Source organism: Varanus komodoensis, unplaced genomic scaffold (assembly GCF_004798865.1).
Source record: "Varanus komodoensis strain SLA01 unplaced genomic scaffold, ASM479886v1 scaffold41, whole genome shotgun sequence".
In the NCBI taxonomy this organism is placed as follows: Eukaryota; Metazoa; Chordata; class Lepidosauria; order Squamata; family Varanidae; genus Varanus; species Varanus komodoensis.
This window is the reverse complement of record NW_025335954.1, coordinates 8,012,604-8,031,752: the sequence shown is the minus strand read 5'-3', so window position 1 is coordinate 8,031,752 and position 19,149 is coordinate 8,012,604. Positions and strand designations below refer to the sequence as shown.

Below are 19,149 nucleotides of genomic sequence, written 5' to 3'. Positions count from 1 at the left end.
ACATGGAGGGTTCCCGGAGAAGGGACTCTCCCGCAGATCTCAAAGGGCGGTCGGGCATATACGGACGTAAGCGCTCGTTCAGGTAGCCAGGACCCAAGCTGTTTAGGGCTTTATAGGTCATCACCAACACCTTGAATTGGGCCCGGACTTCAATGGGGAGCCAGTGAAGCTGACGGAGAACTGGAGTCATGTGAACATAACACCCAGTCCCTGTCAGCAGCCTGGCCGCTCTATTTTGAACCAATTGAAGTATCCAGACTGTCTTCAAGAGTAGCCCCACATAGAGCGCATTACAGAAGTCAAGGTGGGAAGTCACCAACCCATGTGTCACTGTCACCAGGCAGTCGTACTCCAGGTAGGGGCACAGCTGATGGATCAGCTGAAGCTGGAAGAAAGCGCTCCTCACCACCGCTGTCACCTGAGCTTCCAGTGAAAGCTCTGGGTCGAGGAGCACTCCCAAGCTGCAGACCTTGTCCCTAAGAGGGAGTGCAACCCCATTCAGGACTAGGTTCGGGTCCCCTTCCCCGAAGCCCAATCTGCCAACCAACAGGACCTCCATCTTGTCTGGATTGAGCTTCAGTTTATTGGCCCTCATCCAGCCCATTACCTCGGCCAGGCACCGGTTCAGTACAGCCACTGCCTCACCTGGATTGGTGGAAAACGAGAGGTAGAGCTGTGTATCATCAGCATACTGATGATTCCGCAGCCCACACCTCCTGACGACCTCTCCCAGCGGTTTCATGTAGATGTTGAACAGCAAGGGGGACAAAATGGACCCCTGCGGAACTCCATGGCATAACTGCCATGGCGCAGAGCCATAGTCCCCCAGCACCACCTTCTGGAACCGGCCAGTGAGATAGGAGCGGAACCACTGCCAAGCAGTGCCTCTGACCCCCAATCCCGCTAGCCTATTCAGAAGGATACCATGGTCAATGATATTGAAAGCCGCTGAGAGGTCCAGGAGAACCAACAGGGACACACTCCCCCTGTCTTTCTCCCTGCACAGGTCATCGTACAGGGTGCCAAGGCAGATTCAGTACCTTACCCGGGTCTGAAGCCGGACTGAAATGGGTCCAGATAATCAGTTTCATCCAAGACTGCTTGGAGTTGTCCTGCCACCACCCGCTCCAACACCTTGCCCAGAAGGTATTTCGCATAAAATACATTTAGAAATGTAAATGTTGAGAGAAAACACAGGTAGGGATAAGAATTTTGGGGGGAAATTAGAGTTTTAAATCCAAATTTTGTGAAGGTTTAAAAAGACAAAACAAAACACAGTTGAATGTGAAATGGGTACTGCAAAACTGACATGGACTAACTTATAGAAATTGATTCATCTGCCTATCCCTAACCAGAGGGTAAATTTTGGAGAACCATCATAGCTACCTCCACCCTGCCAGATTGGCTGGCAGTAATTCCTCTTCCTCTCTGTCACCTCAGATGCTCATACTGAAGTGACCAGACACCTTTCTCAGTTTTGTCCCCTTAACTTATAGGTTTCTGAGTTGCTCCAGTCCCAGGGTTTGCCAGATGTGAGGGGATGAGCCCACCAACTGAGTCCTTCACAGAGTGCATGAAGGATGTTTCTTCATTTATGGCTCCAGGCTTCCAGTTGGTTATCGTCTGGCACCCTTTGCCTCCAATGTGGGACTGTATTTCCTCTTCCTTCAACTCCTATGTTTTCACTGACAGCAGCTTTCCAGTTCCTAGGGCACTTCCTCCAGCTTTTCATGCTCATCACTGCAGACAACCCCCTGGACAAACAAAGTATCTCAAATCTCAGCTACTGAGAGCAGAAATCCACGGTCCAAAACGCCACCCCCCAACCGGGTGCTATGCAGCTGGGCTTTTGGGTCAGCTTTGACCTCTCATAGCTGCAGATTAAGCAAAGCTCTCATCACCTCCTTGCGTGAAGATGCCAGAGGCTACATTTGGGAGGCTTCCAGCCTTCTCAGCTCTTTGAGCCTTGCTCTAAGGACCTGCACTGGAATGCTCTGATTTCTGCTTGAAGCAGTCCTCCATTGTACTCAGGCTTGCACGATCCGTTTGCCGTTTCTCTCCCAGAAAACAATATTGCTGTGCTCACACCAGTGTTATTTACTCACCTGCTTCTCCAAAGAGTGAGAAGCTCCAGGGAGGATGCTGCAGGGTTCAGTGTCCTTTGGATGACAGAGCACTGGATATTTGTGGTGTCATTAAGTTGAGGGCCAACTTTTGCCAATTGAAGGCCAGACTGGGGAAAGTTTCCTTGGAGAGGGTGCTGGAAGGCAAAGGGGTTCAGGAGAGTGAATGGTGCTCAAAAGAGAGGTCCTGAGGCCCCATTGGTGAGGGTGTTCAAGGATAGGCTGGACATGCACATGGTGGGCATGTCATGAGCGGAGCTGGCTGGAGCCTGGGGTCAGGCTAGATGGCCTGGGAGACCCCTTCCGACTCGCTGTTTCTATGTTTCTATGTCTAAGTTTCTATTAAAAACAAACAAACATGCAGTTCATAGTAAAAGCAGATAGCCTCTTTCTGCACTGGATTCCTGAAAAGAATAACTCTTACCCCAAGATGTTTCAGTCCAGTTGTCTTTCCAGACTCTCTCCACGATTTTGCTTGATTCTGTCCCACTTCAGAATGGCTCCAAATTGTTCCTTAGCGGCAGGAGTATCACCTTTGGCTCATTCCAAAAGCTGAACAGAGAATTCTGAATAGAAAACCCCATCTATTCAGGGAACACTTCCATGCCATTACCTTCGTTCAGAGGTAGTGCTTATGTTTGGAATGATCTAATTTGCAAAACACAGATGGTCCCTTCTAGAATGTATTTTGCCCCCTTTTCCTTCTCCTATCCCAGTTCTGCTTCTGGTGCCTTTGTGCTCTATCAAGTTTTGATTGCCCTGTGGTCCATTGGAAGATGTCCTTCTTTCTAGGGTTTATTTGGGAAAAAAATGGCAAACTGCAAGAAGACCTGTGTAACTGCAGCTGAATGCTCCTTTTTGTGCATTAAAAGGTGCTACAGGAGAGGTCATTTTCTGGTTGCAAAGCATTGGAGAAGAGTTCACCTCTTTCCCTGCTTACTTTCCCTTCCCCCAAAATTGTACGCTCCCTCGCCATGGCTGTTTTCATTTCTGTGTTTCTCTGTGGCATGGGTGGGAATAGAATTCACAGTATGGAAACAGGCCCAAGGCAGAGTTCAGTCTCCAAGCTGCCACTGCCTCTCTGCTCCCAATCTTCTCCAAGCAGCAACAAATCCTCATTTGAGCAGCCCATTAATTTAGCACCATTGCACACATTTGAGCCACTTGTGGCCCTCCAGATATTGTGGCCTACAATTCTCATCATCCCTAGCCAGCACAGCCAATGGTGAGGGATGATGAGGGTTCTAGGCCAAAATTATGCCCACCTCAGCACATATCTTTTCCTTCTGGAGCAGGAGTCCACAAACTTTTTAACCAAGGGGCCAGTTGAAAGGTGCTGGTGCTGCGTGCGGGCCAGAAAGGTGGTGCCAGTGGTGCGCGCAGGCTGGCAAGGGGGCAGGGGTGGTGCTTGCGGGCGCACAGGCTGAGGCAGGGAGGGGCACGTGGTGAGGGGAGGGGAGGGGAGGCAAGGCGAGGCATGGGTGGGCGTGCACACACAGTGGGAGGGGGTGAGAGGGCAAGAGATAGTGTGATGTAATGGTTATGGTGTTGGACAGAGAACCTGGGTGATCCAGATTCTAGCCTCTACTCAGCCATGAAGTTTAGTGGGTGACTTTGGGCCAGTCACTCACCCTCAGCCTCACCTACCTCACAGGGTGCTGGTTGTTGTGAGGAAACTATGTAAACAGCCTTAGATTCCTTGCAAGAGAAAAAAGGGCAAGATTTAAATGCAATATAATGATAATGTAATAATTATCTCATCCCATATATACCTGCCAGGATCCTAAATTCATCTTTAGAGGTCTTCCTCCAGCTGTTCCCAGCAGATGAGATGAGGCAGGTGGCTTTTTCTGTGGCTGCAACCTTGTTGCAGAAGAACTTCCTTCCTGGTGTCTACGTTGTGCTGTTTCCCATGTAAAATGAAGACATTGTATGTTCCTAGTCTTCAGTTTTTAAAAATAGAAACATAGAAACATAGTGAGTCAGAAGGGGTCTACCGGGCCATCTAGTCTGACCTCCGGTGCCAGCCGGCTCTGCTCACAGCATGCCCACCATGTGGACGTCCAGCCTATCCTTGAACACCCGCACCGATGGGGCCTCAACCACCTCCCGTGGAAGCCCATTCCACACCCTCAGGATCCTAACTGTCAGGAAGTGCTTCCAGGCATCTAAATGGAACCTCGGTTCTCTGAGCTTTGCTCCGTTGGAGAGCGTCCTGCCTTCCTCTGCAGGGGAGAACAGGTCTCTACCCACCTCTGTGTGACATCCCCTCACATACCTGTATGTCGCCAACAGATCCCCTCTGAGTCTCTTCTTCTCCAGGCTGAAGAGACCCAGTTCCCTCAGTCTCGCCTCATACCCCATCCCCTGCAAACCGGCCACCAACCTTGTGGCCCTACGCTGCACTGACTCTAACCTGGCTATATCCTTTCTGTAATGAGGGGCCCAAAACTGAGCACAATACTCCAGTTGCGGGGGCACCAGAGTCATGTAGAGTGGTAGTAATACCTCTCTTGATCTAGAAGCCACACTTCTGGCTATGCTACCAAGGGTGGCATTCACCCTCTTGACCACCGCATCACACTGCTGACTCAGGTTTAGCCTGCAGTCAACCAGCACCCCGAGGTCCCTTTCACATGTGCTGCTCTCCAGCCATTTGTCACCTAACCTGTACTTATGACAGCTATTCCTATGCCCCAAGTGCAAGACCTTGCACTTATCCACATTGAACGCCATCCTGTTGTCTCCTGCCCACTTCCATAGTCTGTCCAGATCCTTTTGGATCTGGAGTACCTGCTCCTCAGTTGTGACACTGCTCCAGTTTTAGTGTCGTCTGCGAATTTGATCAGCAGACTGTTCACCCCTTCTTCCATGTCATTAATGAAAAGATTAAACAGGATCGGCCCCAGGACAGAGCCCTGGGGGACCCTGCTTGTCACTGGCTGCCATCCCAATGATTCCCCACTAATGGTTTCCCTCTGCTTTCGGTCAGTCAACCATGCCCTAATCCACCAGACAGTGCTTTGGTGTATCCCAAAACTCCTCAGTTTCTCAGCCAGGATATCATGGGACACTTGCTGAAATCCAGGTATACCACATCCACTGCATCCCCTCCATCTAGCCATCTCGAAACCTTGTCATAGAATTCCACAAGGTTTGTCTGGCAGGACCTGTTTTTGCGGAAGCCATGTTGTGTGGCTGCCAGCCTCCCTTGCCTATCTAGCATCACTAGATCTCTCTCTATTATGAGCCTTTCCACTGTTTTTCCTACAATGGGCGTAAGGTTAACAGGTCTGTAATTCCCCATGTCCCTTCTACTACCCTTTTTGAAAATTGGGACCACTGATGCCACCCTCCAGTCCTCTGGAACTTCACCCGTTCTCCACGAGGCCTCAAAAATAGTGTTAGGATGCCATTCAGTGTAGCTGAACTCAAGGGATTATGGGTACCCAGCGGAAGATGGAAAGAGCATGGAGGTTAGGATTGCTTCCACTCTTCTTCCATTCTCCAAGACATGTGGATGCCTGATTTCGTAATGCCTTTTCTCTCCTGGAGGGGAGGAGAGGCTGAGGCACTGTGGACTGTGGTGCCTTGGTCTGCCCTTCCCTGCCCCCAGGAATGCCCCTCCCTGCAACAGCACCCTCTGTTCCACCCAACAGGACCCTCCCAGTCTTCAGGGCTGGCTTGGAATGAACAGTACTGGATGTGAGGGTGGAATGAGGGCCCTCCGAGGTCAAAATTCTGACCCTGCCCTCAGAGCATTGTTTTGAGGTCACAGCTGGGGCTCTGACCTATCCTATGTTGGGTTGCCATAGGATTGTGCTCTTTGTGCATTTTTAGATCTTTGCATGATTGTCAGCTTTCATACCATTTTAAACTTTTAAAGTTTTTATATTCAGTTTTACTGCATTGCATTTGCAGCATTAACATTTTGCAAATCATCCAGAGAGCTTCGGCTATTGGTTGGTATAAAAATGTAATAAGCAAACAAATATTAATAATCCTGACAAAGGAGCGGCCTACATGGTGCTTCATTGGTCTTGCAATGGAAGAAATGCAGGCACCTTCCAAAGAAGGCTTGACATTCTGGGAGATCAGATCACACCTGAAATGGATCTCCCACATTGCATGTGGTTTGGCCTTCCATCTGAAGGTATTAGAAAAGTGTGGGGCATGCCTGGTAGTTGACTTGTGGTGTGGATTGCACTGGTGATTATTCTGAGTTCATAAAGCTTGCTCCAGTGATCTTTAAGTCAGGAGTCTTTTTCCCAGAAGGAGAATCATTATGTGCCTCATGGAAAATGTGGGTGCAGCCTTCCCCTGATAAACACTGCCCCGTCCTTCTCTCACACGTGAATGTGCTGGGCATGTGCTGCCAAAACAAGCCCATGCATTAAAACAGCAAATAATGCCTCTGCTGGGTTTTTCTTTTTCCAGCAATGCATCTCCAGCAAGGAGGTAATATTCGGACTGTACCTGTGAAAGGCAGAGCTATTTAGAGAGGGTAAGAACTAGAGAGGAGAGAAACCTAAAAGAAAAGAGAACCTTTAGAGAGGAGATAGAACTATTAGAGAGCATAAATTTGAGGGCAGTGGTGTAGTGGAACTGGAGTTCACAGAACTGTGGCATGAGGACTCTTTGCTTAACAGGGATGATGGTACCAATTGTCAACCCTCTCAGATTTCCCTGTTCCCTCCGAGTTTAACTACAGTCATTATAGTGGCTGACGGGAAATAGATTTTACCAGCAACACACACAGATATGGATCAACACAGCTGCCTACATTTTTGTACTTTCACTGGTGCAGTGGTTACAAGGACTGCCATGATGAGCACTTGTACCTGGAAATTACATTCAGTTCATAAGGTGGGTGGGTGGGTGGCTGGGTGGGTGGGTGGCTGGGTGGATGGATGGATGGATGTGCAGACTAAAATGAGATTTTCAGGCGTAATTTTAATCCATGCTGCCTCTGAAAGGAAAGGGTTTTAAAAGAGGTGACAGAAAATGGGGACAAATGGGTATAAAAACATTATGAAGTTTAGATATGAAATGTGACAAGCTTTCCCCATCCCCCCAAAAAGGAAGGTAAAACAAGGAAGGAAGCACCAGGGGTCTTCAAAGTCAGTGTAGGCCTTAGAGAATCTCCTTCTGCCTCACATGTAGGCATGCCAGTTGGTTGTGTGAAAGAACAGATCATGCTGCTTACTTCTGAACAGATCTCCACCTTATTAGAGCCTTTTGTTGCCAACTGATTAGCCCCAGTGAAGCGCTGCAGCCCTGTTAGTTGCAGAAACGAGGGGAGAGATTCTAGCTGAAGAGAGTTGTCAATGTCTTGAAAGAGGAATTGTTGTTCCTGGTGAATATACTTTTCTTACGTAAGCCTCTAGTCAACAGGTTTGCATTTCTTCCTACTTAGTTTCCAAACCCTGCAGAGCCCCTTTGACAGTGGAGCAAAAATATGGGTATGAACAACCATGGGAAGGGAAGCTTCTTGCAAGCCACCTTTCTGCTCATTTAAACCAAGTTAAATTAGGACCTCCTCGGAGAGTTCAGGCCAATTTGCTGTAGTTTGGCAAGATTTTCTGATTCCCAGTTGTTTAAAGTTGGCAACAACAAAATGAGATTCCTCTCTAAATCAAGGTTGTGAACTCTGACCACAGTTATTCATGGAGATTTTCCACCCGCCCCCCATACATTTTACGCAATACCAAACTATGAAAATCTTCAGCATTGGTTTCAACAATCTCCTGGAGCTTGATGCTGCTTCCTGCAGATTCCAGACCAAATATGGAGGGGTGGCCACTGGCCATCCTGCCTCAGATTATCCAACTGAGATTAGCAAAGCCTGAGGTAACCAGGAGTGGATGGAGTGTCAGCTCAGTGTCATCTGAGGCTCAGAATTCTTTAATTCTAAGTGTGTATCTTAGATCTTGGTTTAAAAACCAAGTTGATTCCACAAGCCTGCTCACAACTGATCTGCATCAGGGTTAGGCACGTGTCTAGCTTGCTGGATCTGTATTTTTACCTTGATTTTCTGGTTTACCAAAGAGCCAGGATTTAAAACAATGCCTCAGAACCAATTAGCAGCTGCACCCCATGAACCTATATACTGGAATATATGTAAATATACATGTGAGTTACCAAAATCAAAATATGACCCTAAACCTGGCTGGGGGAGTCAGTAGTGCAGCTAGTCCTGGACCTTGGGGCCAGAGTCCAGCCCACCCCCAGTGACAGCCCAAAGAATGGCTGGACTGCATGGCAGTATTGTATGAAGAATCGCTTTCCATTTTTGTATGAGCTAAATATAATGTAATTGATTTCCTTGACTGAGTCTAAGTTCATCTGTTACAGCCAACTGAAAGAAACCAATTTCTGTCCATTTTCTTCAAACTGTGCATAATGTTATGCACTGTAATCGCATTCCACTCAATTGTCTCTTTTCCTTAACTAAAAATCTGCCAGCTCTTTAACTTTCCCACTTCAAGTCCAATCCTTGATCATTCCGCTTGCCTTTTTCTGGGGATGGGGGACCATTTCCTCTTCAGTCTTCTTTCTTTCAAAATGAGTTCTTTTGAAATGAGAGGTCTAACATTGTATGCTGTATTGCAAATATGGTCAAACTATAGAGTTCTATAAAAGAACTTTATAAAATTCTTTATAATTTAAAATTTTAAAATTTATAAAATTACTTGTTTCATTTTCAGGTGCCTTCTTAATTTTCCCCAACATGAAATTTGCCTCACCCCCTCCTTGCACATTCATTGGACATGTTGATTTCATGTATTTATCATAAGGTGAGAGCTTTATTACCACCAATTCAGACTGAAACAACTGAGTTTGGTTTCATGTCCTTTGTAATAAGAAAGTTTAGGATCGCAATCTTAAATTATGCATCTGTGAGCAGGGCTTGGTGCCTTTTATCTCTTTTGTATGGTACATGCAAAGGTCTTTTTAGAAAGATCATAAGAAGATCCATGTTGGGTCAGGCAAAAAGTCCAGCTAGCCAGATGTCTCTGAGGCTTTACAGATGGCTTTAAAGGGGATTGGATACATTATACAGCTTCCAAACAGCCTGGGGTGACTGATCCTGCCTAATCGTGGAAGCTAAGCAGTATTGGGCCTGGTTGAAATCTGGATGGGGGACTTAAATGTTGTGAACCACCCAGAAAGCTTTGGCTACAGGCAGTATAAAATTGTGATATATTGTGAAGAAGCAGCAGCAGCAGCTATGAATGGCTGCTGGTCCCGATTGCTATCTGCAGCATCAGAGGCAGCATGCTAGGTACACCAGATGCTGGGGAATATGGGCAGGAGTATGTTATTGCACTCATGTCTTGTTTGTGGCTTTCCCACATAGCCAAAGGTGGGAGTCATGGCCCAGCAGCACTGGAAGGGCCACAAGCTGTCCTAAATGCTACTTTATATCCTTGTTTTCAGTTATACTGACCATAACCTTCCTACACCTGCAAAAAGTGCCTACTGATCCAATCGTCATACTTTTTAAAAAACGAGAGGTGTTTGACTCTCATTCAGTGACTCAAATATAATGTTCAAAAATATGAAACTGCTATACGGAGTATTATTTAAAGTACCCAGGTAGAATTATAGAGGAATAGTCGCTTGGGTCTGTAAGGACCCCCAGTGGCAGTTCATGTGAGGTTTCACATCCCCGTTAGTTTATTCCAGTACTTTTTTTGCCTTCAGCTAAGAACCGTGATGGCAATAGAGCAAAAGAAGGAGCAATCCATGGTTCCTAATCTTGGCTGCTGCTATTGCTTTGTGCTGCCTCGTTCAGATTCCTCTCTTCCACCCATGCCAGGGTCATTTACTGGCTCTAGCTAAGTGAAAACAAGCAAACAAGAAAGATTGACATAGGTTCTTAAACCTTTAAGATCTGTGGATAAGAATCATGCCTGGAACAGTTCTCAGTGATTACTGAACGGTAATACTAACCCTGATAGGAATGTTAAGTGCCCATTGTGGTTGGCTGCTGAACTTGGATTCCAAGGTTTTTACTCCGATGTGATGATGCGCAAAAAGGCTTTACGTTCTCACAGTGCATGAAGAGTGGGAAAATGGAGAGAACACATCCATTCACACACATATATCTATCCTTTTCTCACTCTATTCAAGTTTTGGGAGAAGCAAGATAAGATTATTATTTTCTTTAAGGTGATACTTTTTTGTTTTTCCTTGCTATTGTCTTGTTTTTATTCTGTTTTAAACTTTTCCCCCTGGATTTTATTATACTTTTATTGTACTTTTATCGTACTTTTATCATCTGTTTTTATGAGCTGTGCAAACTGCCTAGAAAGCTTCAGCTGTGGGGCGGGATAGAAATAAATAAATGCCCCAGCAGAAGGGGTAAGGCAGAAGGTAGATTTCAAGACATACTGACCTGCAAGAAGCTCTTGCAGCACTGCCAATAGTTAGGAATCCTGGAAGTAGAAGCCCAAAGTTTCTGAAGATCTACACCTGGGATAAGGGAGAGGCAGGGGAGCAAGGCAATGCAGAGGAAACAGTTGCCAGTCCAGAGTTTGCCAGTATTTTTCCAGTCCTGTTCACAGTGGCCAAAAAATGCCACAAATCAAGGCTTTAAAAGGACAGGAAGCAAACATAGCAGAATGCCACAGTTGGCAACATGGCCAGCTGGATTCTCTAACACAGGCTTGTGCAACTTCCAGATGGGTTAGGCTGCAACGCCTAGCATTCCTGACCAATGACTGTGCTGGCTAGGGCTGCTAGAAGTTGAAATCTGAAATATCCAGAGGGCACCAAGTTGGGGACAGTTGCTTTATAATAGCTCAACTGAATGAAAGATATCTAGAGATTCCAGAGAAAATAGCTAATATAGAACAACTCAGATTGCCTTTTGCCAATTGCATTTATTTCCAGTGCAGTTTGTTGCCTAGCCAGAAGGTGGCACACTCAGACCTACATAGACACGTCCAGGGGCCTTTCTTAGGAATGCCGGCGAAGAACATGTCCCATTCACAACCCCAAATGCGAAATGTATGCAGAAGTGCATGTCCTTCGAAAGCCTTCACAAATTCCCAAAGCATGAAAAAGGGATGCTTTTAAAAATGAGCATTTTTACACTTTCGCCTATGGAGAAAAGAATGCATTTAAATGCACTCTTTTAGAAATGTGCATTTACCCAGTTGAAAACCTTTCCAATTTGAACGAACTGAAAAAAAAGAGCACCACTAAATACAAGAAACAAGATCTTTGAGGCAGTGTTTGGAAAAACTCAGTGACTGTGGAAACGACTTGTTCACCCAACACTTCATTCTTCTTAGCAACAAAATTGTGAAATGTTCCTTTCCCTTCTCCCAGAGGCAGCTTTGGTCATGTCAATGCTAGCAGTTTATTAAGATCAAGATTCTTAATACAATTAAGTTCTGTATCATTTTTATTGAGAGAGCAGTTCATGATGAAGAGACAGTATTTTTCCAGTGCAAAACCAAGCTCCTTCCTGGCAGTACCCGGTTTTTTGGCTTGCTGGTTAAGCTGGAAAGTACTGAGTTGAGGATGCAGGAAAGAGGGAGACAGAGCCCCTGGGGAGGGAAAGGGTGTGGGTTTCCTGAGTGCTACCAGCACTTCCTTTGCCTGGGACTGCAGATTGGGCTGGGAATAGAAAGGACACTTTGGAGTAGTGGTCGATGTATCAAGAAGGACACAACCAGTTGCATGCTAGGGGAGTGATGATGAGTAGTTACTTAGTGAGGAGGCGATAAATTCAGTGCAGGCCAGGACATGCCCTCACACAGAGTAAAATTTCAGCTCACCGAAGGGAAATCCTGAAGAACTAAAAATCAAGCTAGCCAAATCCAGGATCTGGTCAAAAGCTAGGGAGACTCCATGCAGGTGATGATTTTAGGGGAAGGCCACTAAAATGTGGCTTTTAGAAGCATCTGTCGTCTCCCATGGAGACTTTTTAAAAGCCTCCCTTTACATAAGCCTGTGAGTAGGAGGGGAAATTTCTTTCTCCCACTTCTGGCCAGAGACAAGTATGGGGCCCTCTGATATGGCTTCCCGTAGCTGCCCTATTGTGTTGTGGGGAATTCAAACACGGTTACGATTCCTGTTTTTACAAGAGCATCAATTGTATATGGTTTTCATGGTGCAGAATGCCACAGGGAGGTTGCTTTCAATTGCCCCATTGAATTATTCTGATTCATATGTGCACAACCACTCATTAAGAGCAGAACTGTTCCATGTGCCAGAGCAAAAGAACAGAGTACTGTGATTCTGACTGGGTCTATTAAAACATATGATTTTCTGAGTGTTTTCTGGAGCTGCTCGCATTGCTGAGGGACACTAACTTGGCCCCTTTTCCGCTGACCTTCCCCACCAAGCAGAGTTGTTTTTCTTCAGCCTGGCTGGTGTGCAGGCATTTGGCATATAATCTGCTAGGTTGCTAAAGAGTGGTTTTAATTGGTCAGGTGCTGCTTATTTCTTTTATTGTTTTGTCTGTAATTGCATTTTAATTGTTTTTATATGCATTTTAATGTAAAAGTTTAATAAAAGTTTTGTTTCTAACCTCTAGGTAAGCTGCCCTAATTCTTGTTTTTTTGGGGGAGGGGGGAATGAGATATAAATTTATTTATTTATGTATTTATACATACATCTACAAAATGCAGGGCTCAGGACAAGCAGTTTTCTAGTTATGTTCTCTGGATACTTCAGCCCTGTCTGAATAATTTCTTTTAAAATGTTAACAAATTGACACCTACTCCTAATCCCAGCACTTTGTTACTCCGGCAGCTGCTTCTTAAGGTAGAGATGCAGCACTTTCCCAGATGGGGCTCTTCAACCGAAAGTCTCATTGACGTCAGTGGCTCTTCCTTTCAGAGGCATGTGCATAGGATTGTGGTCTTAATGCTGGAAGTTTAAGGAATAACTACATTAAAGTGCAAAGTACAGCTACTCAAGGTGACTTTTTATATGTCATATGTCCACTTTCCTGAGTCTCAGGAAAGGACAGACAATGTGTTGGACACTGAGAAAAGTGAAGTCCAAACAAAACATTTAAAGGATTTCACTGCAAAGGAGATGGCCACCTGTTTTTGGGAACAAAGATTATTTGCAGTTTTCCTTTCATTTTTGACTTCTGTCAAGGAATTTTTTTTTCTTATGTGGATGAGAAAAGATAGAATGGCTGCAGAAGGCTTTTGGGTTGCCTTAGCGCTAGCAGGCCTCCATCTGCAAGCACCTTCTCTGGTGGGGAAAAAAGCCAGAAGTAGTGGTGGGAAGGTTATGTGTGGAAGACGATGCTGTCTGGCTCTTCCATACAGCCCTGTGAGCGAGGCAGGGTGGTGGCGTGACGACCCAGAAAGGACCTCTCTGAAGGACCCAGAAAACCCACTAAGGAGGGAAAGAAGAAACAGCTGTGCAAAACCTTTTGATAGGTAGTGCTAGACAATATTTGTTTGTTTGAAACATTTATATGGTGCCCAATTGTGGCACAGCACCCCTGGGTGGCTCACAGCACAAGATAAAAACACAATAATATCTGCCTGGAAGCATTTAATATTAATACACATTTAATGGACATGGGTAGTAAGTATCCACTGGTGTCCTAGAGCGACGAGCCCTAACATCCTAACATCATTGTGCTAGCTTAAACCAATGTTTGTGCATTGCAACCTGTACAAAGGAGGAAAGGTATTTTGAAGAAAAAACTGCCTGTTTTTTGTCACTGTCCCTCTGCATTTTGGGGACACTTTTCTGCTTTCCCCCCATTGTGCTAGCTGTGTTGCACAAGCGAGTTTTTGTACTGGCAGAAAGTCATTACAGCTAGCACCAGATGCATGAAATCTGATCCTCATTTGGCAGGTATATATGCACGTGGGCATAGAAACAGAACAAGAAGTAAACAGTGGAGTCAAATATCATGAAATAACAAACAGCACAGTCTGTGATAATTCAGCAGAAGCTGTAATGTATATGAAATAAGCAGGGTGACCATTCACAGCTGCTATAATTTGTGATAAAAAGAGCCCTTTTATTTCATGGCATGAGGTTGGATTTGCAACTGGGGGGCTTTGGTTCAAATAGCCACTTAGCCACGAATAATACTTTTAATATTACCTCTATACTTCCTACCAGCCAAAGCTCTCTGGGCAGTTTACTCTCTGTCCATAAAAGACAAGAAGTACCATAGACATCATAGTTCTTTAACAGTCCATTAATTGGCAGTTCTAGAACAGCTCTGCTGTTGCACTTTGTAAGGGTAATGGTGAAAAATGCTATACTGGCTTTCCCCAACTTTGTGCTCTCCCAGCATTTTGGACTTCAACTCTCAACATTTTCAGCTAGCATAACCAATTAATAAGAATCATGGGAATTGTAGTGCAAAGCATCAGGAAGTCACCACGTTGGGGAAGCTTGAACTGCACAACTCATCCTTTTGCATATAAGAAGTGAGATGCAAACGATCGATAGCAACAGGCACAAGGCATGCCAAAACCATGCAGCATCTCAGTTTAGTGACTGGACATCTGGCTGCTCTCCTTGGCATCTTTTCTGTTCTCTGGCACATGAGTGGCCAAGTGCTCTGCATTCAGCTCTTTGTCCCTTGGTAGTTACAAGCAACCCAATGGTCACACTGCCAGTTCTTGTGGACTTTTGTCCATGGAGACAATCCACCACCTGAACCCCTTCTGCCCTGTGTCTACTTGCAATGGTTGGCTCTGGTGGGTAACAGTGTTCTCCAAGTAACTAGACAAGGACAAGGATGGGAGTTGGATACTTTCTTCTTCTCTACGAAAGCTATCAGTGTACCACAAATGATTACTTATAAAGATGCATGGGCAGATGGACTACTACATTCCGTTTGTGGTATAGGGGAGGGGGCATAACTGCTTGGGGACATATTCAGAAGACTCTTCAACTTGTATTAAACAGAGCAGCTTCTAAGGGCTATTGCATCAAGCTGGCTGCAGAATTAGAGCTTTAAAAACCTGCTTGTGTTGCTCAGGACTCAGACAAAAATGACTGAAATGGGAAAGCCTCTTGATAACTTCTGTCCACCCTCCTTAGCCCACTTTCCCATTAATTGAATTCCATTTAGGTGTTGTGTGGTCTTTTTCCTGTCTTGGCAAGTTGAGGTGAAACTTGCCTTTTGCTTCAGAAATTGTGTCCCCATTCAGATGTGGGTGTGTCCATCATCCTTGGCACTGCCACCGTCTCATTCCACTTTATGCCCACAGGGATACCAACAGGCCAGAAAAATTGTCTGGAGATAGCTTGACCTGCAATAATTCGATCTTCAAGATTTGGCAAAGTCAAAGGGTCTTTTTAGGGCACAAAGGCTGGCCTTGTCATCTGCTGATCGCTGCTGATCCAACCACTGGTCAAAGCCCAGCTCCCAGAGTCTGGTTCAAAAACTGATAACTTCATGATGGCCATGAAAGCTCAGGGCACAAGCAACATCATTTGGCAAGCGTTCTATACATGTGTGGTGCTTCCACCCCAAGTCCAGCCAAGCTGCCAAGAGAATAAACTATTTCAACCTGCAGAGATTGTACAGAATTGTATTTCAGGGCTTGTTTTAGACAATCTGTTTTGCCTTGGCTAATCACAGGCTATGAGGGCTATCTAAGCTACCTAAATCCCTAAGTTCCTGATGTGTCCTCTTCCCATTGGACTCAGCCCTGAAAAGAATTAGGTAAAGAAAATGAGACGTGTTGGAAGCATATACAAAGTGTTTTCCCCCCTTCTTTATTTCTGAAAAGAATAATCATAATGGGATCCTCTCCAAAAATACATGGGAGGATTTCTAAGACCCATGATTCCCAGCTGTGGTCAGGCAGCCTCCTTGAAAACTCTTTTGCTTGGTTAATTAAGCAACAGTTCATTAGCAAGCTACAGTCCATGCTCTAGGCTGACTGATCTATTGTAGGTTTAACTCTCTCGCTCCTTTTTGCAGCAGCTCTTAACCTGAGGAACCAACTTCCCACCACTGGCTCCCAGGAGATTTTATGCCTTCAGCAGGAAATGTAGTTTGGTGGTCATTCCCTGGCTTAGGAGGGTAAGGGAAAGGGGCTGGGAAAAATCTCAAGGAGGGAGGGAAGAAAGCAGAGGGAGGAAGGGAGGGAGGAAGGGAAGAGAAAGGGAGGGTGTGTTTCTTGTTTAGGCTCAAGAATCTGGCTTAAGAGACACACAAGTTCTCTGCTGAAGGGACTTTTGCAGCTCCCATCTGCTGACAAGAAGAAGAGAAGGGGGTTTGGATGGAGGCCAACTAAGCTAGAAGCTGAAATGCCAGCCCCAATTCAAGGCTTGGAGTTGCAAGAAATTCAGGATCATGAAGGTAGGGTTAAACCGAACACATCTCTCACATTTTTGTTTTGTTTTGCTTTGTTTTGTTTTTCACCCCCTGTGGTATATTAGGGACAGGTGTTGTGTTCCCAGTTAGGGAGGGAAGTCTTAATCTCTCTTTTTAGGCGGTGTAGAGAGACATTAGAGGATTAAAAAAATGAAAGGGCTGGGTGGATGGGCTGAAGAGGCTTAGGCTGGAAATGTCCAGCGTAAGAGATACGGTATAGCTATGCAGACAGGAATTCCGATGGGATGTTGACTCTTTTGGGACTTGGTGGCTAAGGGAAAGCATTCTTTTGGCTTCAGTCACTTGTGATGGCATATTAATTTATTCTTAAGATGTTTTAATTTAGTTTGTAAAAGTGCCCTAGCTATCCTGCCTTATTCTGCAATGGGATAGCAGCTCCCTTCAGGTTTCATTTGCAGAAGTCAGTAAGAACAGCCCTGCTGGATCAGACCATCTAGTCCAGCCTTCCCTAATTAGGTCCCTTCCAGATGTGTTTGACATCTGCTCCCATCAGCTCCAGCTAACACAGCCAATGGTCCAGAATGCTGGGAGTTGTAGTCCAAAACATCTCAATGGCTCCAGGTTCGGGAGGGCCATCCAAGGAACTCAAGGTGGCTAATCGAATCCTTCTCATCCTCTTCCCAGTCCTGTCCTCACAACAACCCTGTGAGGTAGGCTAGGCTGAGAGTGAATGACTGGCCTGAAGTCACCCAGTGAGCTTCATGGCTGAGTGGAGACTAGCACCTGGATCTCCCAGGTCCCCAGTCCAACACCCTAACCATTGTAGTATTCTGACTCTCTGTTTTCAGCAGTGGCCACCCAGCTACATTCAGGAAGCATCTCAGCAGGGCAGGAAGGTTATCACTGCCCTCCCTTGCGGTGTGACCTCACTAGCTGATGTGCAGGGGCAAACTCTTGATCATGGATGGTCCATTTGGTGATCAGGGCTAATGGCACTTGGTAGATCTATTGCCCCCCCCCCCCCAAAAAAAGTCTTAAGTTCCTTTCCAAAAACCTGTTGGAATATAAGGGGATGTGAGATGAGAGAGTCTCTATCAATAGGACTGACTGGCATGGACAGTCAATTTTTGTTGACTTCTTTCATAACATATAGGAAGAATGCATCAGCTTTGGTGTACCCCCTAGAATGATTAGCCATTGGCACTCCATTTGTATTCCTGTTGCTCTGTGCCTGTTCACGGGGGGGGGGGGGGCAGAGCTGCTTCATGCTGATAATTGTGGCCGCAGAACCAGTTTGACCTTGTAGAGGAACAGTGCTGTGCTAAGCCAGGGCTTCCAGGATTTTTTGATTAGCTGAGGCTATGATGTCATCTGCTATCCCTCTCAGGCTTCCCTGTTTCCTCTGATTTTTGCTGCAATTCTCACAGTAGCTGGGGATGAAGGGAGATGATTTTTCCCAGTAATAATATTGTTCTCTGTTATAACACAAAGTACTTTGGGGGGGCTTTGTCTTGAACGGCCAATTAAAAACCCTTAGCTTTACAAAAGACGCACAAAACACATAGCTAATACAGAGAGACAAGAGGGCTCCAAGGACAAGCCAACTTGTTGTTGGCTGCATTCAGACAACATGATAGCCTCTGTGGGTGGTTGTTGAACTGTGGCTGGTTGTTGAAATCCAGGTTATCTTGCTGTCTGAACTCCAGCTGAGATAGAAAACCATGGTGAATGACCCACAGTTCACAACATAACAACAAACCATGGGTTCTCTTCATGAGTTACTTGTGGTTAACAAGACATGACTTGGTAGCACAGCTGGGTTCAGACAGGATGATAAGCCACAGTCCAGCAACAACCCACCCTCAATGCATACTCCACCTCTGAGGGTGGGTTATTGTGTTGTCTGAACCCAGTCATTGTATACCAAGCCAAAATTTTAAAAGGGCAGATGCAATGGGGAGGGTGTGTGCATTTGTGTGTGTCATAGCTTGTTGCCACATGCAAAAAACTACCAAAGGCTGTTGGGGTGGTCAAGAAACAATCGACAACCCTCAAGCCAGGCATGAGTTTTTTAACCATTCCCAGCAGCCAACCCTGGGTTGCACGTGAATGCAAGCCACAGCAGACTCCCATCACGGCTTGTAGTCCTGAAAGGGTGGCCAGTGCTGAAGCAGCAGTTCCCACTGGGAAACTAACCCCAGTGGCTTCTTGTTCCATGCAGACCAGGCCAGAGATAAGGAAAGAGCGAGATGGGTTGGCACAGCTGTGCTATCCGATTCCCCTTGGGAATCTCTTCTGCAAAGAAGCCCACAAAACTAAGTTGCCCACAAATTGAGGACCATCCCCTGACTACGAGCCCACTTCCAAGGAGCTTTGCCTTGTTCGTGCTCCCTTGCTGCACGGACAGCTGCTGTTTCCCTTGCCTTGCGGGGGGTGGGGGGGAGAATAAGCGAAACAGCAGTGCAAGGAGGAGGAAGACCAGCCGATATGCATTCAGCAGCCATGGCAGGGAAGAAGAGGAGGCTCACCAAGGGGAGGGGGCCTTGTTCAAATCTTCCTCCCTGCAGGGAGGAAGGGGGCAGTCCTGTTTCCTGCCCAGTAATTTGTGGCCCTTGCATGGCCTGATGGATACATATAAGAGAACTGACTCTCTTCCAATGCACCAAAGCTTGCTTGCCTTGTTAGTCCGAGTAGACCATGGGTCCTCAAAATAAGGCCTGTGGACTAGATGTG

At 45.9% G+C, this 19,149-nt stretch overlaps 1 protein-coding gene across 5 annotated transcripts in view; it reads left to right on the top strand.

The window, feature by feature from the left end:
- Window positions 1-19,149, top strand: part of TNS2 (tensin 2) — a 143,145-nt gene that overhangs the window by 34,528 nt on the left and 89,468 nt on the right. Inside the window, exon 1 of one of the 5 annotated variants that reach the window (XM_044443338.1) lies at window positions 16,271-16,440. The exons of the other annotated variants lie outside the window; for them this stretch is intronic. Coding sequence (XP_044299273.1) covers window positions 16,435-16,440 — 6 coding nt within the window. The 5' untranslated portion in view covers window positions 16,271-16,434. Of the gene's footprint in view, window positions 1-16,270; window positions 16,441-19,149 lie in introns of those variants that run through there. 5 annotated transcript variants of the gene reach the window in all.